General features: G+C 44.9%; 1 protein-coding gene across 2 annotated transcripts in view; it reads right to left on the minus strand.

Moving 5' to 3' along the window:
* Positions 1 to 27,124, minus strand: part of OSBPL2 (oxysterol binding protein like 2) — a 153,073-nt gene that overhangs the window by 51,819 nt on the left and 74,130 nt on the right. For both annotated transcript variants that reach the window (XM_040331194.1, XM_040331193.1), the window contains exon 2: positions 10,930 to 11,077. In XM_040331194.1, the coding sequence (XP_040187128.1) occupies positions 10,930 to 10,966 (37 nt within the window). In that variant the 5' untranslated portion in view covers positions 10,967 to 11,077. The remainder of the gene's footprint in view (positions 1 to 10,929; positions 11,078 to 27,124) is intronic.

The raw sequence follows: 27,124 nt of genomic DNA on the forward strand, positions 1-27,124 counted from the left end.
TGGCAGGGTATTCCAGACCAAAGTGTCTCATCAAGAAACGAAGGTCTGTGGCAGAGACTGTACTTTACTTTGTGCGCCATCCTGGCTGCTAGGCCGGTGAGAGGGACCTATCCGGGTGAGCAATACCTACTCTGGCTAAAGTGGCGATGAGATTTGTATGCTGGAAACAGGAGTGTTTCTTACTTTGATTATGCACCTGAACCCACCTACCCTTCCACCCCTCATCCTTCTTTTCTACTAAAGTTCTCCCAAATAAATCCAAGAAAAATAGGAGTATTGTGTGGACACTGAAATTCTTCAGACTCTCCTTTTACCCTGCACAGCGAGGATAGAGAGGTAACGTGCCACCCAAAATATAACCAGCAGCTCCTACGGGGGTAGTGCTACAATTTTTTTAACAAATATACATAAAAACTAGCTTAGGGCCCTTTCACAGGGGTGAACTAATCAGGTCTGACTACGTTTTTCAGGCAGACCCGATTGGATGGTCCATGCAATTCTATGGAAAGAGGACTGTGAACAGACTTTAGTCCATCTACACTCGTCTACCTCCAGATCCGATCTACTAAAAAATACGGAAGGGGACCCGTCTTCTTTCATTTAGACAGATTGGATCAGAGGGTAATTGGGTGTAAACAGACAGTGGAGTGCGTTAACCCCCAGACTACCCATAGAGCACAGCAGGCTTTGTCCGTGTCCGTTCTTCAGAAACTGAGCAGACACAGATGTGTCATCCTCCCGCTCTGCTCCGATTAGCAGGGGATCTTTGAGTGGACCCCTGCTGAACGAACAGAATCTTCCCCAAGAGAAAAGGGCCTAAAAGTTTTCCTTTTTCTCATTGCCCAAAAGTTCATCTTTATAGTGGTTCTAAAGACTTAAGGTTTTTCCCCATAATATATTCTATGGCGACAGTGGGAGAAATGGCGACCCATTGTTGGCGACAGTGGGAGAAATGGCGACCCCTTGTTGGCGACAGTGGGAGAAATGGCGACCCCTTGTTGGCGACAGTGGGAGAAATGGCGACCCCTTGTTGGCGACAGTGGGAGAAATGGCGACAGTGGGAGAAATGGCGACCCCTTGTTGGCGACAGTGGGAGAAATGGCGACCCCTTGTTGGCGACAGTGGGAGAAATGGCGACCCCTTGTTGGCGACAGTGGGAGAAATGGCGACCCCTTGTTGGCGACAGTGGGAGAAATGGCGACCCCTTGTTGGCGACAGTGGGAGAAATGGCGACCCCTTGTTGGCGACAGTGGGAGAAATGGCGACCCCTTGTTGGCGACAGTGGGAGAAATGGCGACCCCTTGTTGGCGACAGTGGGAGAAGTGGCGACCCATTGTGGGCGACAGTGGGAAATTTTGCCCCAAGGGCCAGATAAAAGCAGACAGACAAAGGGCCACAGTTTGAAGACCACTTGTCTACACCAGGGAGGATTTTACAAGTAAATAACATGCTTAAATAAATAGCCTAGCAACAGAGTCTTTTTAAAGTCAATGTGTTGTTTTGACCTGCAAAGCTAAAGTTCATTTATGTATCTGTGGGACATAGACATAACCACAGATCACTGACGGTTGTATCACAGCCTGTTCCCATATGACCTTCTGGTTCCTTCACCGTGACATGAATAATAGGGGTTACTGTCAGGCATTCTGAACTGTATGATCAAATATGTATGTGAAGAGTCAACTGGCAATCCCACAAAAACAGTTTTAGTGCCAATTAAGGTTTAAAACTGTTATGATAAGATGAACAGGGACAAAATGTGGACTTTACAATAGCAGACAATGTACAAGAGGTGCAGAGAATGTATAATGAACAGAGATAACACTATGGTCTGGCTGATAGAGAGAGATCATAATACAGTCTCAAGCAGGCACTGGAACCAATTGCCCTCAGGCTACACTATCTTCCGGAGTCTTCACAAATATGCAAGCTTCAGTAGAATCTGCTGCCGTCACCACAAAGGCACAGGGAGTGAATTAGTGATCAGTAGAGGATTGCAAAACGCATTGTGGGCATTGTTCTGCAATGTCACTTCTATGAGAAGCTGTAAGATTTCAGGCTTACAAATCTCAGGATGGGGGAGGCTTGAGGTATTTGGACAGGTTAGAAATGCCTAGCCAGGCTGTGTATGCCTATAGACACACACAGCCAGGCTCAGGATCAAGCATGTCGGAGTACCCCCATAACAAGCGGCTTGCTATGAGAGCACTCTGTGAAGAGGAAAAGCCAAGAGCGCCGGCGTGGCACAACAGAAAAGGAGGTTCGGGGGCCGCTCTGTGAAAACCATTGCATAGAGCAGGCAAGTATAACATGTTTATAAATGTTCTTTTAAAAGCCTTTGCAATAATTTTAACCACTTCCTGCCCAGCCTGCTGTCAAATAACGACTGGGCGGGATAATTCATTGTTCTGGGTGGACGTCGAAGGCTTGTGTGCACCAGACACACCTGACGACGGATCTGTGTACTGGCCCACTGCCAGTACCATGTGATCACTGTGACCAATCGCAGCAGATTACATGACATTTGAACACAATGGATGGCTTCCTTTCATGCCAGTCATTGTGTATGTAGCACCCCTTTACTTTCAGAAAGGACGCTATGTTAAATTTAGTGGGAGAATGAGAGAGTTCTGTTGCTCTCATTTTTAATTTTGGCAAATTTGGCTGTCGCCAAATCTGGATTGTTCTAAAGTGACGCTCTGGCTGCCAGGCCTGTGGCAGAGGTCTGTCCGGGGGCACTTCACCCACTCTGGCTAGAGTGGCGACGCACTGATACAATTGCAGAAGGCAGAACTGCTTTCCTTATCCAAGCCCGATACTGCAAAGTTCCTCCATTTTCATCAACCTATCCTGTCTACCTCAAGTTGATGTGTTGGTCGTGTTGGACCGAGAAATAAAGCATTCAGAAAATCTTACCTACAGATTGGACATTCAATTACTGCTCTACTCACTACCATCACCCCTAGACACTACATAGAGGTAACTTAACCACTTGCCGACCGCGCACCGCCGAAATACGTCCACAAGGTGGCTCTCCTAGGCTAGAGCACGTAATATGACGTCCTGTCTATTAGCCGCCACTAGGGGTTCTAAAGCGATTAAAGTGATTTTCTAGCAAATATATATTTTTTTAGTAGAGACCCTAGAAAATAAAATGGCGATTGTTGCAATATTTTATACTCTTACTGTATTTGCGCTGCGTTCTTTCAAATGCAATTTTTTTTTTAGAAACAATTACTTTAACCACTTAAGGACCCCTTCACGCCGATATACGTCGGCAAAAGGGCACGGCGCCGTTCGTAAAAAACATCAAATACGTGGGATCACACTACATTTCTATAAAATACGCCCACATCTTCCACATTTGAATTAGGCAGGCTTACGCTGGACCACATACGTTACGCCGCAAGTTCTTTCTGAATACGGAACTTGCGCCCTAATTTACGGCGGCGTAACGTATCTAAGATACGTTACGCCCGCCGAGAGATAGGCAGATCTCTCTGAATCCGGGCCACTATGTATATTTTCCAAATGAAACCCATAGATTTTTGCTCCTTCCAGAATTTTGTTTTCATCCCTACGGTTGAAAATGAACAAAAGTTTTGAATTTTTTTTTTTTTACTGGTGATGATTTAGGAATATTGTATGAATAGAGATCTTTTATCTTTATCATGTTTACTGTAAAAGTGATGATTTACTCATAATATTGCACAATATAACCTTTGCCAAACACATGGGTTGACCTTCATCTGAAATCAATATTCTCATAACTTTCTGCATCTCCTGTAAACACCGGTAAAGACGATCACCTCCCATTACTATCAGGAAGGGTTCTCGGGCTCCTTGTTGGGAATTTGTTTAATGTTAATAAGCGGATTATCTCCTGTAGTATGAAAAATCTGAGATTATGATGGTGGCCGGGACCCTAGCAAGAAGATCCTGGTACATCCAAACTCATGACAAGGTCTCATGGCCGTTATGTGCAGGGCCGCTGATAAGGCAGTACAGCCAGCCCTTTTGTACTGGGCCCGGGCCCCATCAGTTCAACAGGGGTGCCTGGGCAACTGTTGAGCAGGTGGTCTGGCTGAACCTGTTGCAGGCACCGATTGTCTTCTGCCTCCCCCTGCAGCGCTGCCAGCTTATCCTCTTCTTTCCCCCCCTCACATAAGCCCCTTCCATCTGTTGTCTGGACCCCCTGTGTGTCCCTTTCCCCTGCCAGCTTCCCTCCTCTCCTCTTCCACCAGAAGCTACTGTAAGCACACAGGGGGGGATGTTTCAAGATGGAGAAGGGGCTAGTAAATATGTAATTTACTGGCCCCTTCCCTTTACTGAACACAGTGAGCGATCAGTACCTATCACTCATGTGTCCATTCATCGCAGAAGCATAGTAAACCAGGCCTCGACAAAATCCGGGTGCCAGGTCGCAATTGCCGCGGCCTCAATTACTGGCCGTCGCATGGCGTGGGGGCACACAGAGGCACAGGATCCTGTGTCTCCGTGCACCCCCGCCTCCATCGTGGCAGGGCCATCGCGGCGGGGCCCGCAACGGCCGGTAATTTAGGCTGCAGCTTTGCAGCCTTGTGAAGGCCCAAGCTGCCTTCTGTGACCTGGCGCCATCTGGTGGTGGCCGTTGGCATTACAAGTAAAACAGTAGTTCTAATGTGTGTTCTTTTTCTGTTTTCACTGCCATCTCCTTCCCTCTAATTAGAACCCCCAAACATTATTTATATTTTTTTATTCTGACACCCTAGAGAATAAAATGGCGATCGTTGCAATATTTGTGCAGCGGTCTTACAAGCGCACCTTTTTGGGGAAAAAATAAACTTATTTTAACTAAAAAAAAAAAAAAAAAAAAAAAGACAACAGTAAAGTTATCCCAATTTTTTTTTATATTATGAAAGATAATGTTACGCCAAGTAAATTGATACCCAACATGTCACGCTTCAAAATTGTGTCCGTTCGTGGAATGCCGACAAACTTTTACCCTTTAAAATCTCCATCGGCGCGGTTTAAAAAATTCTACAAGTTGCATGTTTTGAGTTACAGAAGAGGTCTAGAGCTAGAATTATTGCTCTCGCTCCAACGATCGCGGCAATACCTCACATGTGTGGTTTAAATACCGTTTACATATGCGGGCGCTACTCACGTATGTGTTCGCTTCTGCGCGCAAGCTTGGCGGGACGGGCGCGTTTTCTGGCTCCTAACTTTATCTGGCTCCTAGATTCCAAGCAAATTTGTCAAACCATGCCTATGTTTACTATGCTTCAGTTTGTGAATGAGCAGGAAGCCTCGGAGTGCTTCCTATTCATTCATCTGTGCAGCCGAGGCTACAGAGAAAGGGACGGATAAATCTGATAATGTCCTCAGTCACTTTCAGATGGTGGAACGGGGGGCCCTGTCAGGTAAGCTGTATGGGGCCCTGTGATTTCTTACATCTGCTCTGATCACGTGCCCGAGGCTAGCTGAAGTTTTTGTCTAGGCAGAGCAATGGTCTAATAAAGTGCCTTGACATTTTCCACATTTTGTCATGTCAAAACCAAAAAAACGTAAATGTATATTATTGGGATTTTATGTGATAGACCAGGGGTCTCCAAACTGCGGCCCGAGGGCCAGATGTGGCCCTTTGCTAGCCTTTATGCGGCCCTTGGGACACAATTCCTTCCAATGATCTGAGGTTCTATTCCTCCCATTAACACCAACAATGAGGCACTTTATCTTCCATGGATACCAATGATAGAATACTATTCCTCATACTAATAGGGGGAATCCTCCTCCTATTGACCACCACCAACCCTAAGGCCATATTTATTCTCACTGATTTTGGGCCCGTGACATTTTCTGCCCCTGCTAGCCACAATCTGGCCCTCGTAAAGTCTGAAGGACAATAAAGTGGCCCTTTGATTGAAAAGTTTGGAGACCCCTGTGATAGACCAACACAAAGTGCACATAAAATGATAAATGGTTTTCACTATTTTTTTTACAAATATCTGAAAAGTGTGGGGTCCATTTGTATTCAGCCCCCTTTACTGTGATACCCCCCAACTAAAATCTAATGAAACCAATTGCCTTCGGAAGTCACCTAATTAGTAAATAAAGTCCACCGGTGTGCAATTTAATCTCAGTATACATACAGCTGTTCTGTGAAGCCCACAGAGGTTTGTTAGAGAACCTTAATGAACAAACAGCACCATGGAGGCCAAGGAGCACAACTCCTCCAACTCTTAAAAAGCTCAATACCAATAAAACTAGCAATGCCGAAAGCCAAAACAAAAGGTCTTTCGCGGGGGCAGCTCTGCACCACAAAGTACGCATTCATTCTAAATTCTTCATCCGTCTCCAAAAACATTTTGTTTGTTTTTTTAGGCGATGAGATTATTATTCGGGGACAGAGATCGGCGCTTGAAATTCTTTCTGCAGATGCTAAATAGTTGGTTTACTTATTCATTTATTACCTGCTTTGCATCTGCTGACAAGACCTGAGGAGTGCTGTACTTTCCCCCGAATATTCAGAGCTTGTTAAAGTGAAGTGATGCCCGCGTTTGGTATGCTGCAGATAATATCTACAAATTCATTAGACTATGACAGAGGAAAAGACGGCCAGGATGGATGACATCTGAGATTAGCAAAACGGAAACGAAGACAACAGAGAGATAATGTATTTTTTATTGAGACGATACTAAATTATATTTCAGCGGACAAATAAATACAGAAGCTCTCAGGCCTAATTAACAAGTGAGGTTTTGTTTAAAACTCAAGAGATGATTAAACTACTTTTTAACGCGTATCCAAGTCTGAAACTTTTTACTTTGGTTTTGAGAGTATAGTTGAGAAGGATGAAAATTAAATGTTAATTTTTTCCTGGCTTCTCCTCCCGGCCAACCCCGTCGCTTCTCCTCCCGGCCAACCCCGTCGCTTCTCCTCCCGGCCAACCCCGTCGCTTCTCCTCCCGGCCAACCCCGTCGCTTCTCCTCCCGGCCAACCCCGTCGCTTCTCCTCCCGGCCAACCCCGTCGCTTCTCCTCCCGGCCAACACCGTCGCTTCTCCTCCCGGCCAACCCCGTCGCTTCTCCTCCCGGCCAACCCCGTCGCTTCTCCTCCCGGCCAACCCCGTCGCTTCTCCTCCCGGCCAACCCCGTCGCTTCTCCTCCCGGCCAACCCCGTCGCTTCTCCTCCCGGCCAACCCCGTCGCTTCTCCTCCCGGCCAACCCCGTCGCTTCTCCTCCCGGCCAACCCCGTCGCTTCTCCTCCCGGCCAACCCCGTCGCTTCTCCTCCCGGCCAACCCCGTCGCTTCTCCTCCCGGCCAACCCGGTACCTTACGCCCGCACAAAGATGCACGCTTCTACATGAATCCGGGCCTGTATTTTCTCCTCGTCTTCCTTCTTTCCTCTTGGTTTGCTCTGTTCGTTCACTTAAATGGCCAGGCCACGATGACATCACTCTCCTGCATACGCATGGGAGTGACTTCATCACAGCACAGAGCGGTGCGCGTGCACGGCTTTGTGTACATTAACAATGACAGACAGGGAGAAGCATTTATGACAAAAGAGACCACTAGGGTCTCTTCTGTTATAAAATCCCTGTCAGCGGTTTCAACACTTGAGAATTTAATTTCACTTTAACAGTTAAAATGGTAATATTCTAAATAATTTGGTCCATTCCTACATTTCTTTGTTATCAGAACGGTACAACCTATTCCTGTTCTCTCAGGGTTTAGCAACAAATCACAGCAGGCTTATGAATCTGGCAGTAGAGGACAGAGGGTACTACTTTAATATCTATTAGATTATCGTATTAATATTAAAAGTATTCTGCAAACTGGAACATTGATTCATTGCTTTGGAGCGCAGCCAGGGAGGAATGAATATATTCATTAACAACATGTTTTTCACCTTTAGATAATATAAAAATGTGGCCTGAGAGCTGACAATAGTGTAACAGTTTTATTGAAATCTGATCACAAATATGGTAAGGTAGATATTTTTATTTCTGTTATTTGTTAAAAGGAAAACAAAAATGTTTGTATAGGTTTTTTCTTCTTTGCCTTAATTTTTTAAGTTTGTTCCCAACTATTTTTTTTTACTACTTTATCATTTTAATTTTTTTGCTATTCCAAGCATGTAATATAGAAAAAAGATCCCCAGAGCACAATGGGTGAGCAAAAGAGACAACACAGCTAAAGGCAACAAAGCACAGCCTTTAAACGAAATTACCAAGTTAATTCCATGTACATATGATGGTAAACTATACACTAAAGTGACTGCCTATAAGGCTGCCATTACTGAACTCTTATGTGAGAATGCGGCTTTCATTATGATGCTACGACAATGATGGCTGTGTGCCGGACCAGGAACAAATGAGTAATTCTGACAGTCCTTTTCAGCATATTTGTTACGAAACTGTGACTGAAACATGCAAGTCATACACAGCCAGGCCTGCAATGGCAGCCTCCTCAAGACAAATAGCTAGATTCACATAGAGTTAGGAATATAACTCGGAATCTGCGCCGACCTAAGTTTAAGTGTATGCTCAAACAGAGATACACTTAAACCTATCTAAGATACGACGGCTTTGCGCCGTCCTATCTTAGGGTGCAATATTTAGGCTGGCCGCTAGGTGGCGCTTCCATTGCGGTCTGCGTAGAATATGTAAATCAATAGATACACCTATTCACGAACGTACGCCCGGCCGACGCAGTACAGATACGCCGTTTACGTAACGCATTATCAGGCCTAAAGATATTCCATCAAATAGTTGGAATAGTAATGTTAAAGTATGGCCGCCGTTCCCGCGTCGAAATTCGAAAATTTTACGTTGTTTGCGTAAGTCGTCCGTGAATAGGGATTTACGTCATTTACGTCCACGTCGAAATCAATAGGACCGTGCGGCGTACTTAGCCGCAATGCACACTGGAAATGTAGGCGGACGGCGCATGCGCCGTTGCAAAAAAAAGTCAATCACGTCAGGTCAAAGCAAATTATCATAAAACACGCCCCCTCAGCCTATTTTAAATTAGGCGCGCTTGCGCCCGCCGCATTTACGCTACGCCGCCGTAAGTTAGGAGGCAAGTACTTTGTGAATACAGTACTTGCCTCTCTGACTTAAGGCGGCGTAGCGTAAATACGATACGCTACGCCGCCTTAAAGTTGCGCGCCCCTACATGAATCTAGCTAATAGTCACTATAAACAAAAATACGGATGATAGAACAAGCGTGATGCTTTAATTCCTTCCTCATTAGGAAAGGGAGGAATAGTTTTTACTCAAGAAGATGGAACATTTCCTGGTGTAGTGTTGAGTGTTTATAAAGGAGTGTCTTCCCTGGAAGTTGGAAACCCTCAATGAAAGAAAGTGGGGCTCGAGGCAGCGTAAAATTTTTAGGCCAGGCTGTAGCCAACGTAAAAAACAAACTCAAAGCCCTTTTCCAGACCGAGCCTTATTGGGCCGGAATGATGATTGCTGACTGGATCCAGATTTAGGAGATTTCTTCTCACTTTGTTGACGTGACAGGTGACGGATGTTAGACAAAATGGGATATTAAAGGAAGTCCAGTTCGCTCCCTGTGTATTTGATCGGGGTCCGACAGAACAGAGAACAAAGGAAAACCTTCCCAATCGGCCACATGAAGCAACATGTGCTGGGACAAAGGATGGGCAGAAGGGAGGGCGGTTAGGGGCGTCCCTCACCAAATACTCCCAAGTCAATGGTTGGCAACCAGTAGACCCACAGCTTGATGCTTCACACTACGCATTTGCAGCTTCCTTCTAGCTGCTAAAAAGCAAGTACCGGTAATTGGTCACGCATGTGTAATGCGCATGCCAACCATAGGCAGATGGAGCAAAGGGGCAGAAAAGAGGTCACGCACACACCTTTTGTATAGTGTATGTTTTGATTATTATTTAAATTTGTTCACACTACTCATTAACTTGGATACCACACCTGAGTGGAGGCGTAGGAGGGACGCTCTGTGGGTTGGATTGTCCCGAACATACACCTCCAGGTCACCATTGATCAAAGCACTTTCACACCACACTTTAACCCCCTAGTGGGTATATCTCTTTGAATTCTCATCAAAAGGGGACCTTACAAACCTATTGGAGGCTCTTTCCTATGAGCCCACCGCAGTAAGGTGCCCGACAATTTATTATTTAAAATCGGCACACTGAAGATAAGGATACAGATCTCACTACAATTAAGCAGCGCCATCACCCTTAAAATTTCACCTCTATTCTCACCATCACTCTCCCTCTGGGGGACTAAACAGGGGGCAGCAGCTCATCTACCCACCCTTAGCGCGGAACCTTACCCTTTTTACACAGTGGTACACCTATTCAGGGTCATGCATTAGCAACCGAGGAGGGGGGTACAGTTACACATCCTTGCCCTGGTTTCTGGATAACCCTGCCCCAGTACTGTTTTCAAGTACAGTAGGGAAAGTTTTAGAATCCGTCAGGATATTCAGTGCTGTCTGCATCCCCATGTGGGGGCTTTTGTTTCACTTCCTGTCACATGCCTGAGGAAGGGGTCCTGCTCGTCCCCGAAACACTGCGCTATATCTACTGTGATCATTCTTCAATGAAGATTTGGACGTTATTTGAGGATCCGTGGTATGCTGGCGTTTATTTGCATGTGATCTATGATTTCTCCAGTACAGCTGGTTGTTGCTGCAGCTCCCGCTACCTCTAAGCCTTATGCAGAAAAGCGTGTGATGGGAATATCAATACTACTAGTTGACAGATATGAGACAGAACAGGAAGAGAATAAAATGTCTTCTACAAAAACACAGACATAATTTAATTAAAACCCAAAGAATGTTCTAAACCAAGACAATCTGCTAAAATTGGGCTTTAAATAAAAATAAAGTTTCCTAATTTCCTTTTAACCTGAAAACATGTCTCTTAATGGTGGTGTATTCCCAAAATGTGCTCACTTACCTGTAACGGCATCGAAAAACTCCTCCTCGCTGTTCATCCTTCTCTATTGAGTTGTCTTCTATTCAGCACAATTATTGCATCTTCTCGGGGGTTCAACAATCCAGCTGGGTACTAACTGCGACGGTCCCCGACTCTATTCCCTTTGACCCTAAAAAAATGTAAATAAACAATTTTAAACTTTATTACTTTTTAACTCTCATAAAAACACACAATACTTATTTAAAAACGTATTTCAAACATCCATGTTGCTGGACGGCTTTATTTATGTGAATTATGTTTTCACAAAAAGATCCTTCCGATGCCTAGAAGAGCTGAAGTATGAGAGCGTTCTGATCCTTATCTGTGCTTTCTTCCTCATCAGTTATTTCATCTTACTGATTATGTAAAATCTGTGTGAAGTTTCTTGTTGCCAAACAGTTACCCAAGGGTGACAAAAACGCAGAAACAGCAAGTTACCATCAAGACTACATTTCTTGTGATTAGATCGCCGACCGAAATACAAATATTTTTTAATGTTAGGCCCTTTCTAATCTAGATAAAGGAAAGGGGTTTTCACTCAAACATTCTCATATCAATTCTGAGGGAATAAATCAAAAGTCAAAAGAAAAACTATGCGGTGATGTTTAAACACGAGGATGGCCATAGGCAGGCAGAGGATAAAATTATTGGAACACAATCTGCAAATATACACATAAAAAAAAAAAAAAATTAATAATAATAATAAATTATATTATATTATATAATATATATATATATATATATATACATATAAAAAAAAAAAAATTAATAATAATAATAAATTATATTATATTATATTATATTATATTATATTATATTATATTATATTATATTATATTATATTATATATATATATATATATATATATATATATATATATATATATATATATATATATATATATATATATATATTTTTTTTTTTTAATTATGTTTTTTTCCTATTAGGCCTTGTACACACGACCGGACAGCCCACTGAAAACGGTCCGCCGGACCGTTTTCATCGGACATGTCCGGTCGGAGATTTCTGTCTGATGGTTGTACACACCATCAGACAGAAATGAGAGACAATCCGCGCGGACAGACAGCGCGGTGACGTGTCCGCGCCGTCACCGCGATGATGACGCGGCGACGTGCGCGACGCAGGAAGGTCAATGCTTCCACGCATTCGACACATGCGAGGGATGGCGGGCGCTCGGACATGTACGGTAGGTCTGTACAGACGACCGAACATGTCCGACGGACAGGATTCCAGCGGGCTGTTTCCAAACAAGTTTGGAAATATTTGCCCGCTGGAAAAAGGCCCGGCGGGGCAAATGTACGCTGGAATCCTGTCCGCTCGGCTGTACAGACGACCGAACATGTCTGCTGAAACTGGTCCGCAGACCAGTTTCAGCAGACATGTTCGGTCGTGTGTATGGGGCCTTAGAGGATTTGTAATTATGTACAGTCTTGTGATTCTCCCAAGAAGCTATCGGGTATGATCACGCCAGATGCCAGTTAAGAATGTAATACGGATTGCCCTTTGGGATCCCTCCAATTTGGTCAGTCCAGTACTTACGATGTATAACTGGGCAAAGCCCTGATAAAGGAGGACCCCCTTTCAATCCCCAAAATGCATTGGATTTAAAGTGATATAAAAATGAATCTGGACTTCAACTTTTGTCACTTTCCTCCTTGAATATCAAGTAATGAACTAACTAAAAGGGGTTCTGGTGTACATGTCTGCAGAAGAACCATTAGATGGCATGTTCTTGTATTGCAGGGAACAATGTCATTTGTCTAAGCCAGGCATCTTGTCAGGCATATTGTCATTTGTCTAAGCCAGGCATCTGCAACCCCCAAAAAACGCAATGACGTTTGCGTTGCACCCACTGCCACTGGCTGTAATTGACAACTCGGTACACGGTCAATATCAAAGCCTGGCCCATCCATCTGCCTCACCGGTTGCTCAGGACATTGGTGTGCTGTGTGAAATGGTTTGGGGCTTACCTGAGGTCTGAATTTAAAAAAAACACATTGATTTAACAGTTTCAAAAAACAAACGGTTACATTGCTGACATACCAGAAAATGCCAACTGTCACATTTGTTTGTGCTTTCAACCAAACTGTCAAACCATCAAATGGCTGGTGCCATAACTAAATCACATGTGCAACATGGCAGTTGAAAATCCAAAAGAGGCCAAGATGGGAGGGTGTAGTTTTGCTTTAATACATTGGGGCTGATCTGTGTTTTGAAGTGTATGCATCGGATTAATCTTGAGGTGTAAAGCGTGTGCACTGAGGCCAACCTGAAGTTTGAAATGCATGAACAAGACTGATCTGAGGTAAAAAGTGCATGCCTTGGTACTGATCTGAAGTCTAAAGTACATGCACTGGGGCTGATCTGTGATCTGAAGTACATGCAATCGGATGAGTCCTAAGGTGTAAAGTGCATACACTGGGGCTGACCGGAAGTGCATGTATTGGTACAGATCTGAAGTGCATGCACAGAGGCTGATCTCAAAGTGTAAAGCGCATGCACTGAGGTTGACCTAAAAAGTGGAAGTGCATGTATTGAGATTGATCTGAGGTCTAAAGTGCATGCACTGGGGCTGATCTGAGATCTGAAGTACATGGCACTGGGTCTGATCTGAGGTCTGAAGTGCCTGCATTGGTAGTGATCTGAGGTCTAAAGTGCATGCACATGGGCTGATCTGTAGTGCATGCACTGGGGCTGATGCATGATCTGAAGTGCATGCACTCGGATAAGCAGTGATGTGTAAAGTGCATACAATGGGGCTAACCTGAAATGCATGTATTGGTACTAATCTGAGGTCTAAAGTAAATGCATTGGGGCTGATCCGAGGTCTGAACTGAATGCACTGAGGTTGATCTCGAGGTGTAAAATGCATGCACTTGGCTTGATTTCGAGGTGTAAAGTACTTGGCACTGGGGTTGATCTTGAAGTGTAAAGTGCACATACTATGGCTGACCTGAAGATGTGATGCATGTACTAAGACTGATACGAGTTCTACAGCGCATGCATTGAGGCCGATCTGAGATCTGAAGTACATGGCACTGGGGCTGATCTGAGGTCTAAAATACATGGCACTGGGGCTGATCTGAGGTCTAAAATACATGGCACTGGGGCCGATCTGAGGTCTAAAATACATGGCACTGGGGCCGATCTGAGGTCTAAAATACATGGCACTGGGGCTGATCTGAGGTCTAAAAAACATGGCACTGGGGCCGATCTGAGGTCTAAAGTACATGGCACTGGGGCCGATCTGAGGTCTAAAGTACATGGCACTGGGGCTGATCTGAGGTCTAAAGTACATGGCACTGGGGCCGATCTGAGGTCTAAAGTACATGGCACTGGGGCCGATCTGAGGTCTAAAGTACATGGCACTGGGGCCGATCTGAGGTCTAAAGTACATGGCACTGGGGCCGATCTGAGGTCTAAAGTACATGGCACTGGGGCTGATCTGAGTCTCAAGTACATGGCACTGGGGCTGATCTGAGTCTAAAGTACTGGGGTTGATCTTGAGGTGTAAAGTGCATGCACTGGGGCTGACCTGTAGATAGAAGTGTTGCATTGGGGCTGATCCAAGGTCTAAATTGCATGTCTTGGTACTGATCTGAGGTCTAAAATGCATGCATCAAACTAAAACATGCTTTGTGTGTGCACCTGCTAATCAAATTGCACTTGGTTGTATTGGGAACGGACTAGAGGTTGACCGATATATCGGCCGATATTTGGCCGTTTTGGAGAAATTGGCATCGCCCGATTTTTATCCAAATCAGGCCGATATTTTACAATTCCCGCTAGCAGTGCCACGGATCCGGAGTTAGGCCGAAGCCACAGCCTTTCCTGATGCTGTGACCGCGGCGGCAATCCGCGGATTCCCGCCGCGGTCACAGCATCAGGAAAGACCGCGGCTTTGGCCTAGCTCCGGAGCCGTGGCCATCTTGGTACACCCAGCGCGGCGTCCCTCCTCTGTTTACGCCCACAGAGGAGGAGGGGCCCGCGCTCGTGGGACACTCTGGTGTCTGTACTACGGGGGGGCAGGGGTGTCTATACTGGAGGAAGACTGGATTTGGAAGACCTTGCCGGGAAGACTCTGACTGCATGCTTGATTGGCAGACCTGACTGAGGAGTGGTAATATTAGATGTGCTAGCTAGAATTTCAGTTGATTGCTTAAATATTGTTGTGGGTTTGATAGGTATTTGTCTTAGGTGCAGAGGCTGTAATATTAGCCAGCATTGAGAGTTGCTGGTACAGGTCCAGTGCCATCTGCCAGTGCCACCATCCAGTGCCAATTAGTGCCACCTTCCATTCAGTGCCATCCGCCAATGCCACCTGCCAGTGCCAATACCAGTGCCACCATCCAGTGCCACCTGCCAGTGCAATCCAGTGCCAACTAAATCCATCAGTGCCACCTGCCAATGCCAACCAGTGCTAACTATTGCCACCCCGTGCCACCTGCCAGTGCCAACCAGTGCCATTTGCCAGTGTCACCTGTTAGTGCCACCTGCCAGTGCCAACCAGTGCCATCTGCCAATCAGTGCCACCTGCTAGTACCATCTTTCAGTGCCATCCAGTGCAACCTGCCAGTGCCAATAAGTGCCTTCTGCTAGTGCCATCTTCCTTCCAGTACCAATTAGTGCCACGAGCCAGTGCCACCAATAAAAAAATAAAAAATAAATCGGCCTAAAATATCGGCCGCAAAAATCGGCCTCATATATCAGGCATCGGCCGCCCAGATTTCTAAATATCGGCATCGGCCAGAGAAAAACCCATATCGGTCTACCTCTAGAACGGACAGTTAAATGCATTAAGTTTTATAAAATAACCAATAGGCCTCACTTGCCATCAGCAGTACACATTTAAATGCAAAAAACAAAAACTACAACCTGCTATTTTATATCAGTACGCCAATAGTCTAATGCCTGTGAATGTGACACTTATTATGGAATAGGTTGCTGCCCCCCCCCCCCCCCCCCGCCCCGGTCTATGTGCTCTGAAATACACAGAAGAATATTTGAGTTCTTTATAGCTGCATAAAGGATGAAATGTAATGTAATGTAATTTGTCTTAAGGCTCAGGGAGAAGTACTAGAAGAGAATAAGTGAGACAGTTATAGAGACGAATGACTTGGGATTTTTGGCAAATCTGTATTCTTCATCTTTAGTGAGAATAAGAGAAATACGAGTATTTCTTTGATCGTTCTATCAAATCCTGGACGTGGCGGCACGCCGACGGAGGAAGGTCATTTTTTTGATCAAATTACACAACGGCTGGCAAGACAATTGTAAATGGAACATCAATTCCAATCCAAACGGGAGTTCCACTTTATGGTGATTTGCTGCCTTTCCTCGAGTTTCTTTCCTTTCTCTCTTCACATTAAAATTTGTACTTTTTGTCAAGTTTTCATCCTGCAAGAGTTTCCAAGTGAGCAGCTGTTACCGAGGCAACCTGTGTTGTTTTAATGGGGTAGCCATTTTAATTTCCCTAGGGAGCGGGACGAACGACAACTCCAAAAAAAAAAAAAAAAAACGTTAAACAAAACAGAAAAATAGATTCAGATTTCCCCGGGGCTGATGTACAAAGAATACCTTATTTATTTTTCTGACTGGCAAATGGAGGGGAATTTCTAATGCAGCACAATGATCGCTTTATGGTGCCTTTGCCAGAACTTCAGACAAAGAGCAAAACAGACTAAGCTATTGATTTGAAGTGGACCTGTCAGCATAAAAACAAACAAACAAACACAAACAAACAAACCTTGCTACACTTCCCACCCCACAATTCCCGATATTTCTAAAAGTTTACAGAAGCCATGAAGTACCCAAGCTGGCCAAACATGAACTGAATAGCACAGAGGAGAGTTTTATGCTTTGCTCACTCAGTGAAAGCCGATGAAAAACTCAACTATTGCCAGGTGGTGCCAACAGGGCCACCCATGGAACAAATGTCAGGTGATTCATCGGGAACATTTGTTCTATGGGTGGCCCTGTTGGCACCACCCAGCACAAGTTGAATTTTTCATCGGCTTTCACTGAAAGGAGCAGAATGCATGCATGTCCTGTTCAGCAGAGGGATGCACGGCACGCAGGGCAGAAGAAGAAAAATATTCAAGCTGGGTACAAAGATTTATTATTTTTTTGTTCCTAAAAAACAAAAACTGTGGCCCTTTGCTTGCTTTTATCCGGCCCCTGGAGGCATTACTCCCTCCACCATCAGCAAAAGCGAGGCATAGTACAATTATGGGGCACTATTCCTCCCATTGACACCAATGTTCTCTCTCTCTCTCTATATATATATATATATATATATATAAAATAAAGAAGATACCTAGATAAACTCAGATCCTCTCTCTCTGCCATCTACTAGTACCATCTTTCAGTGCCATCCAGTGCAACCTGCCAGTGCCAATAAGTGCCTTCTGCTAGTGCCATCTTCCAGTGTCAAGAGCCAGTGCCACCAAAAAAAAAAAAAAATCGGCCTAAAATATCGGCCGCAAAAAAAATCGGCATTACCTATCGGCCATCGGCCGCCCAGATTTCTAAATATCGGTCGACCTCTAGTCAATAAAAGCTGCCGATTTGAAAATATAAAAAACGTCCTTTGAAATAACATTATAGCTTATATGAGATATGAATAATTAAGCAACATATAGATATAATCTAATATATTTCCCCCGCACATACAATTACCTTCTATTGTTAATATGTGGCGGCTTGTCATTTCGGTTGGTGGTCCTTGCAGCCTGGATTACAGGTAGGAAATCCTACATTTCCCCCACAATAAAAGGCATCATTGGGCAAACAACGACCCCTCCTCCATCTGCTTCTAAAACTTTGGCATCCATATTAATGAATATTCCGTGTTATTTATCTCACATAAATCATTTCTCTTTCCCCCCGCGTTCCGACTCTAGTTTTCGTAAAACGAGAATGAACCCCTCTGCCTTACGGGCTGCTGTACACCGGCATTAAGGAGCGCTAGCTTGTCTGTGTGCCGTGTACATCCCAGAGGACTAGTACTAAGCAGGGGTAAGATTTCCATTTATAGATGAACAACTGGGAGCTTCCAGCTCAGCGTTATGGCTGCCGGGATAAACACAGGCGTCTACGCCAGCTCTAAATACACAAAGAACACTCGTAGTTTGTTGTGCTATGAAATGGTAATTGTGCGCTGGATTGCGGAGGTGAAAGTTTACAAGGGGTCAAGTTTATAGCATTTGTAAACCCGACCGCTAAAATCTCAGGGAAGATTTAACTGCTTCATGTCATTTTAAAAGACAATTTCCAGTATTTTTTTTTTAAATGATACCTGGTGATCCTGCCATGAAGGTCCTAGTTCAGGCGCTTCCTGTTATAGGGTGACATCACTCTGCCCCTGTGTACTAATTGTGCTCCACAGTCTTCTGATGTCGAGTCTTCTCCATTTCAACAAACCTTACACAAGCATGCATAGGCGTGCACAAGGGGGGGGGGGGGGCACACCCTAATCACTGTGTGCTGCCGATTCCCCCCCCCCCACCCTCCCAGTGCTGCTGGTTTCCCTCATCTCCGCTACTACAGGGGATGTTTCAGGATGGAGAGTGGGGGGAAAGGGCTAGTCAATATGTCATTGACCAGACCCTTTCTTTTCTAAATGAACACACTCACTCACTTAGCCAGATTCAGAGAGAGTTAGGCCGGCGTATCAGTAGATACACCGACCTAACTCGGAATCTGCACCGTCCTAAGTTTAAGTGTATTCTCAAACTGAGATACACTTAAACCTAGCTAAGATACGACGGCCTGCGCCGTCGTATCTTAGGGTGCAATTTTTCCTTTGGCCGCTAGGTGGCGCTTCCGTTGAGTTTGGCGTAAAATATGTAAATGCCTAGATACGCCAATTCACGAAAGTACGTGCGCCCATCGCAGTAAAGATACGCCGTTTACGTCCGGCGTAAAGGTATTCCAACAAATAGCTGGCCTAGTCAATGTTAAGTATGGCCGTCGTTCCAGCGTCGAAATTTGAAAATTTTATGTCGTTTGTGTAAGTCGTCCGTGAATGGGGCTGGACGTAATTTACGTTCAGGTCGAAACCAATACGTCCTTGCGGCATACTTTGGAGCAATGCACACTGGGATATGCCCACAGACGGTGCATGCGCTATTCGTAAAAAATGTCAATCACGTCGGGTCACCCCCCATTAACATAAAACACGCCCCCTGTGTAAATTCACCTTACAGATTTTTCTGTAAAGGTGAACTTAAAGGGTAAGTTCACATCTGCTTTACGGCTACACAGGGCAAAGCAACAAGTTGGCATAGATGCCAGCTGACCCAGTTTTTCTGGGACAGTCCCGCATCTTGGACTTCAGCCTCGATAATGCGTTGTCCCCGGGTGGAATGTCATTGGATCACAGTGTCACACTTGAATGAATGTCTAATTAAGTTACTGTGCATGTGCGGAGACTCCGTAAGAAAAGCCATGGAGTAATCAATGGCCATAGATTAATTGATTTTCTTTCCTTCCACCATGAGTGAAAGGAAAGAGAAATCATTTGATTCTCCCATCAACACAGTCAGTAATATTGACTTCTGCTGGAGCTTTCCCAGCTGGTAAAATAAAATAATTACCACTAGTGGTTATAGCCACAGGCAGTAATTGTATGCTAAAAATCCAACAGGCTGGTTGTACCCAAATCGATTAGGCTTGCCCATAGATGGATTGAATCTTGGATAGACCATGCTGAACTAGCCCAGATTCCATCCATCTATGGCCAGCTTAAAAAGGAGAAGTCCAGCCTGAGCTTTTTTAGGCTGGGCTTCTCCTCTGGGTCACAGGAGTGCAATTTGTTTTGCACTCCTGTTACCCGTTTTCGGTCTGAAGTCCGCTCTCCGCTGACGTCACTGCAGTGCGTCATCACGACTTCCCAAGTCGGGATCTGCCTGCTGCCCTGATTGATGGCCGCTGAGACAGCCTCTCCCCGTCCCTCTCGGGGATCTGTGAGAACCGAGCCAGTGGCGATGTTCGGTGGCTCGGTTCTCAGTGCACAGAAGGCGGGGGACAGCTGGAGCATCTGCCTGATGCTCCCTCCACCGAAGGAAGTATAAATAGCCCAAAAACTTGAAAACCATACGTCTCCTTTAAAATGAACAGGAGCTGCAAGTGGGCAGTCCCTGCATAATTAGAGGCTAGGTTTGGGGGCGTGCCGCCCTGATAAGTGGATAAGAATTGAAAAGGACCATCTAGTCACTGGGTGGGCCTGAAGTGTACTGTGGGTGAAGCTAACTGTGTCCCCGGTCCAGGACATAATAGTTGCTAGGTATGTGTTACCAGTAGGTTAACCACTTGCCGACTGCCCTTAGCAATTTTACAGCTACAGGGCGGCTGCTGTGCTCAGGATCACGTATATATACACATGAGATCATGCACTTCCAGGGAGTGGGCATGAATTGCCACCGCCGGTGGCTCACCACTCAATGTGATTATTCACAGCGACTCGGCCCCGCCCCTGCGTCATTGGGAGCCAATGGCTGTGCTGCTATCAATCTATCCAATCAAGAGCCGAGAACCCCCGGGCAGAGGGACTGCGGCCTCGGTGTGGGACATTCCAGGGCTCAAGGGAAGTAAAATGGGGGGGGGTCAGGGGGACTCGTGACTGCCAGAACTCTTTTCAGCTTAATGCATAGGATGTATTAAGCTGAAAAAAACGGAGTGTTTACTAACCTTTTAAAAGGGCAGGCACGGATGTGAATGGATATACAGTATATGTAAAGCACTGCATACATTGATGCCGCTATACAAGTGCCTGTAATAAATAAAATACAGAAAACACATTTAAAAGCAATGCGATTACCTTTTATTTTACACACCTGTATTATTTTTTTTCTCAGTAGTCTCATGTTACTTCTCCTATAAGCCTCTCCTTACCCATTTTCTTCCATGATCTACTTAACTCTCTAAAAAGTTTACTTTGACTAACCCCTCTTCTCCCTGCCCACAGTGGTGATGATCTGGCACTGGTCTCCTGGGACTTTCCAGCTGACAGTATGGCCATCCTATACTGAGGGTTAATTCCGAACTCAGAATTCAGTCAGTATCGCGCTTACAAAAAACTTGAAGGGACGGCAACACGAGCGGGCATTCGGCGGGCAGATTAGAGCGCAGCATGTTTATATTCCAGTTCACTCTCAGTATTCTAGGCTGGTGGCACCGGGGATTAGACTCGCCACTCCTGGCGCTTCTTCTCTAATTAGGCTTAAAATCTACATTTCCTTATTCAAGTAATTGCAACCGGAGGGTATAGCAGCATGTTTTGTGTTCTGTGCGGCTGTCTGTTCACAGTAACCATTTCTACTTTCTGAGCTTTCACTTAAAGTATAATTTGCTTGTAAGAGAGGCAGCCATTGCTGTCCTTAAAGCTCACCTCTGGGCACCAGAAAATAAAAAAATATCCTAGTGGTGGGGCCTCTCTTTAGGTCAATGGGTAGAGGAATAAGTGGCAATATTTACCTTAGATCTTGCTCCAGCAGTCTCCTGCAGCCTCTTTCCTAAGGCTCTCTGGGGTGACTTCATCCATCATAATGCAGGACCAGTAGTCCTACCTGAGGACGGGGAGGGCCCACTCATATTCAAAGTGTCAGAGAGAAGGGTGCTGGCGGCCAGAGGAGCAAGGTAAGCATATGTATTACAACGCTTTCCTCTACTCTTGGTCCAGGGCTCTCCAAACTATAAAACAAAGGACCAGTTCACTGTCCTTAAAATTTTAGAAGGCTGCACTGTAGCCGGTGGGGGGGGGGGGTAGAAAATAGTCCATGATTGGCATCAGGGGGAGTAATAGTGCCTCATTGTTGCTGTCAATGGAAGGAATAGTGCCCCACCATTGGCGTCAATGGAAGGAATAGTGCCCCATCATTGGTATCAACAGGAAGGAATAGTGCCCGATCATTGGGATCAATGGAAAGGAATAGTGCCCTATCATTGGTATCAATGGAAGGAATAGTGCCCTATCATTGGTATCAATGGAAGGAATAGTGCCCTATCATTGGTATCAATGGAAGGAATAGTGCCCGATCATTGGTATCAATGGAAGGAATAGTGCCCTATCATTGGTATCAATGGAAGGAATAGTGCCCTATCATTGGAATCAATGGAAGGAGTAGTGCCCTATCATTGGTATCAATGGAAGGAATAGTGCCCTATCATTGGTATCAATGGAAGGAATAGTGCCCGATCATTGGTATCAATGGAAGGAATAGTGCCCTATCATTGGTATCAATGGAAGGAATAGTGCCCTATCATTGGTATTAATGGAAGGAATAGTGCCCGATCATTGGTATCAATGGAAGGAATAGTGCCCTATCATTGGTATCAATGGAAGGAATAGTGCCCTATCATTGGTATCAATGGAAGGGTGTTAAAGCCCCATCATTGGAGTTAATAGTGCCTCATTGTTGTCAGTGGCAGCAACAGTGTGGGGGGGGGGGGATTAATGCCCCAAGGGCCAGATAAAAGCAAGCAGAGGGCCGCAGTTTAGAGACCATTGGCATTGGCCTAGAACTAACAAGTATACCATTGCAATAGTTTTTTTTTTATGCCCAAGTTCAGTTTTAAGTGAACCAGTGATTCCTCCATGCAGTTCAATTTAATGTCACCCTCCTGAGCAGCACAGACTTCTCTCCCTTTGGCTCCCCCAACATTCTGTTCATCTGCTGGGAATGAAGGGTAGCCTTATGCGAGCTTCAAGTTGCCGGAACTGTAGTTACATAGAGCTATAGACTTCCTGTGTGGCAGTGCCGATTGGCCCAGTATTGTCACATGGCGTAGGCCATGTGATCCCCCATAACACAAAGTACTTACTTAGTTTCTAAAGGGTAGTGCAAAAAGGCAGATGAATTAACGCAAACCTGTCGTCATTAAACCAACATGGAAGCTGCAACTGCCGTATGAGCAAAGCACGGGCTCACTTTAAACTCTGCATGCATTTTAGCTTTTTTTTTCTTGCTTTAGCTACTGGAGTCATCTCTATGTCTGAAGCACACACCATTAATGGCCAATGACTATAATTTTTTCACCTAGGGAGGCTTGAATCAGAAATAAAACATGCAAAAAACGTGGACATTGATGGCTACCCACTGTCAGACCCAAAGGAAACAAGTCCAGTTCCCAAGATGCAAAGAATCTTTACCTTGCTTTTCTCATGCATAAGCCGGGTAAAGAAATGCATTTGGCATGTGGAGGGTCTCATGCCGCGTACATACGACCATTTTTAATGGTAAGGAAAAAACGTTTTTTTTCAACCAGATTATTGTTAAGCCTGCCTTGCATACACCCGATCGTGAAAAAAAACAAATGCTGGAGCAAAGCGCGGTGACGTACAACGGCACTATAAAGGGGAAGTACCATTCGGGTGGTGCCACCCTTGGGGCTGCTTTTGCCGATTTCGTGTTGGTAAAAGTTTGGTGAGAGACGATTCGCACTTTTCAGTCTGTTACAGCGTGATGAATGTGCTTACTCCATTACGAACACTAGTTTTACCAGAACGAGTGCTCCCGTCTCATAACTTATTATAGATGCGCTAATATTAACTTCTTATAAGGTGCTAACGTACAAAAAAGTTCAGGGAGAACCAAATCTCCATACAAAACAATAACTGTGAACAAATGTGATACTGAATAAACTGAATAAACATCCACCATGTGTCAATTCCTCAAACTTATACACAGTAATCAACCAATAAGATAGTCCCAATCAGGAAAATCATACGATGCCTCTCCTTCACTCAAAATGCAAATCCCAGCACTCCAGCTGTTGCAGTCCGGTGAGCGGGCACTCAATGGCGAATATGTATAAGAAAAGAGAGAGAAGACCTCATTGCGCAATATAAAAGATCAAATGGAAAATGAGCCTGTACATCAGCATATGCACTCACGAATCCCCGCGTGTATTAAGCATGATACGCCGCTCAGTGTGCAGTCTTCTCAGACGGATCCGATGGCCTCGGATTCAATCCCGTCACTGTAGGCTCCTCCCTACGCATTACGTCACTGGACACGTGACTAAATCATGGGTTACGTGTTACGTTAAGTCACGTGTCCAGTGACGTAACGCGTAGGGAGGAGCCTACAGTGACGGTATCGAATCGGAGGCCACCGGATCCGACTGAGGAGACTGCACACTGATCGGCGTATCATGCTTAATACATGCCGGGATTCGCGAGTGCATATGTACAGTCTCATTTTCCATTTGATCTTTTATATTGCGCAATGAGGTCTTCTCTCTCTTTTCTTATACATATTCGCCATTGAGTGCCCGCTCACCGGACTGTAACAGCTGGAGTGCTGGGATTTGCGTTTTGAGTGAAGGAGAGGCATCGTATGATTTTCCTGATTGGGACTATCTTATTGGTTGATTACTGTGTATAAGTTTGAGGAATTTGCACATGGTGGATGTTTATTCAGTATCACATTTGTTCACAGTTATTGTTTTGTATGGAGATTTGGTTCTCCCTGAACTTTTTTGCACGTTAGCACCTTATAATAAGTTAATATTAACGCATCTATAATATTTTTCACTGTTTATTTCTGACTCGGTATCACCCAGATTGCAGCTGTATTATTTAGTTTTCAATATTTGTTTTTTCTGTATTATTAATTTAGTAGCGCTGTAGTATATTTTATATATACCCGTCTCATAACTTGCTTCTGAGCATGCATGCTATTTTCACGTCGTTAAAGCCCACACACGACCACACGTACATGTGTACGCGGCATCAGGATCCAGAAAGCTGCTAATTGTTGCGGTTAGGGAAAAAGAATCACTGTATGCATGAAGTCGTTTCAGCAGCCTTTTAAAAAAGCTTTCTAATTAGGCGGGGTGCTATGGTAATTAACGCATGACTGTCACCAGCTTTCTAATTGCTGAGCCCAACGTGAGAATCAATGACCAATGCCATCACATGTAAAGTCTAGTACAGATGTACTTGGCCTAAAGTGACCCCTGGGGTTTGAAGAGAAGTGTGAGAAAAGGAAGAGATGACTGTTGTGTAATGTTACATGCAGAAGGGTTATCCCATACTAAGCAAAACTACGTATCACTCTACTGATTTCACCGGCCCTGGGAATATTGAGAATATTGGCCTGGACTGGGACAAAAGCGGCGCTTCATGATGGGATGTGGGGTTCCAGCACCTTGTACCTCTGGACCCCTTTACATTATACAGCCCCCTACACCTCTGGACCCCTTTACATTACACAGCACCCTGCACCTCCGGACCCCTTTACATTAAACAGCACAGCACCTCCGGACCCCTTTACATTACACAGCACAGAACCTCCGGACCCCTTTACATTACACAGCACCCTGCACCTCCGGACCCCTTTACATTAAACAGCACAGCACCTCCGGACCCCTTTACATTACACAGCACAGAACCTCCGGACCCCTTTACATTACACAGCACCCTGCACCTCTGGAGCCCTTTACATTACACAGCACCGCACCTCCGGACCCCTTTACATTACACAGCTCCGGACCCCTTTACATTACACAGCACCCTGCACCTCTGGACCCCTTTACATTACACAGCACCCTGCACCTCTGGACCCCTTTACATTACACAGCACCCTGCACCTCTGGACCCCTTTACATTACACAGCACCCTGCACCTCTGGCCTTTCTTTACATTACACAGCACCCTGCACCTCTGGCCCTTCTTTACATTACACAGCACCCTGCACCTCTGGACCCCTTTTCTCCCAATGACACCACTGATGGGACAAGTTCCTCCCAGCGACACCAACGATAGAGTATTTAAACTCCCACTGATGTCAATACATTTTCTACCTCCAATGGCTACAGCCCCCCCCCCCCTAAAGTCTCAAGGACAGTAAATTGGCCCTTTGTTTAGAAAGTTTGTAGACCCCTGCCCTAGACCAAACGAGAAACTAACCTTTGCAATGCAGGCACAGGCCCCACTGCAAGGAATGATTTTGTAGTTGCACGAAGCGGGCCTTTACTTTTTAAATACTTCCCGTATGTGTTTCTTCAGGCTTATTTTGCGGTATGGCTGGGGTAACCCTCGCAGCAGAGAAAAGCCGCAGCTGTGAGCCAAACCCTGCACTGAACACTGGATGTACACATTGAAAAAACATTTATCGAGGATCTGATCCTTCCAGAAGGCTTCCCATTATGATTTCTTAAACAATATAATAACCAAGTGGGCAAGAAGAAACTCACAGGGCACCATTTACAGTGCGAGTTCATGAAAAGACGAGATAATTAACAGAGATAAGAATCCCAGCAGGCCTGAAATCACAATTAGAAAAAACAGTACTATCAGGATTGTGAAACACAAAAGGACAGAAATATATCTAGTATGATGAATACAGAGGAGCAGAATGCACAGGGGGGTGCGCAGTCTGAATAGGTCACAGAGAACTGACGCCACTGCACAACATGTCTGAAACAAAAAAAAAATGAAAAGCAAAAAAAAAAAAAAAAAAAACACAACAACCACCCATGAATAAAATATTTAAAGACAGAAAAAACAAAAAAAAAAAAAACGGTTTAGCACACACGAATCCACTGAAAAAATGGCAAACATATGAGGCTGCCAGGGTTCCTTGTTGGTAAGATTCTTAAATGAGACCCTGTCACTTCAAAACATTGCAGGTAAATGCACAGAAAAATAAAGCGCTTCAGATGCTTATTTGCAGCACCCATGCAAGCAAAGGCATTGGCTGGGCTATAGCCACATGCCCGGTTTTGCTTGCCATCTGGTAAGCAATTTTTTTTATATGGTGGCGGTGCACTTCATGAAATAATTCTCTGTGGTGTCAACACTAGATGAATCCATCTCACCATTCCAAAAGTCATATGTTCTTCAATCAACTAATCTGGTCTCTTATTTGGACTAAATTAGCGTGGCTTCTCCTATCTATGCTTATAAACTACTCCAGGGAGAGTATACTACTTAGCACAGTTCCCCCTGGTGACAGGGTCTCTTTAAACTCTGGTTCACACAAAAATGTTCTTAATCAGTGGTCACCAACCAGTGGTCCATGAAAAAAATGTTGGTGGTTTTCAAGGGTTTTGCCGCAAATCAACATTGTGCTACATGTATACATCCAAATGTTGTTTCCAGTGTTCTCAAGGTCAATACCGAAAGCTGTAACATTGTGTGTGTAAAGCA

Source organism: Rana temporaria, chromosome 12 (genome assembly GCF_905171775.1).
Source record: "Rana temporaria chromosome 12, aRanTem1.1, whole genome shotgun sequence".
NCBI classification, from domain to species: Eukaryota; Metazoa; Chordata; class Amphibia; order Anura; family Ranidae; genus Rana; species Rana temporaria.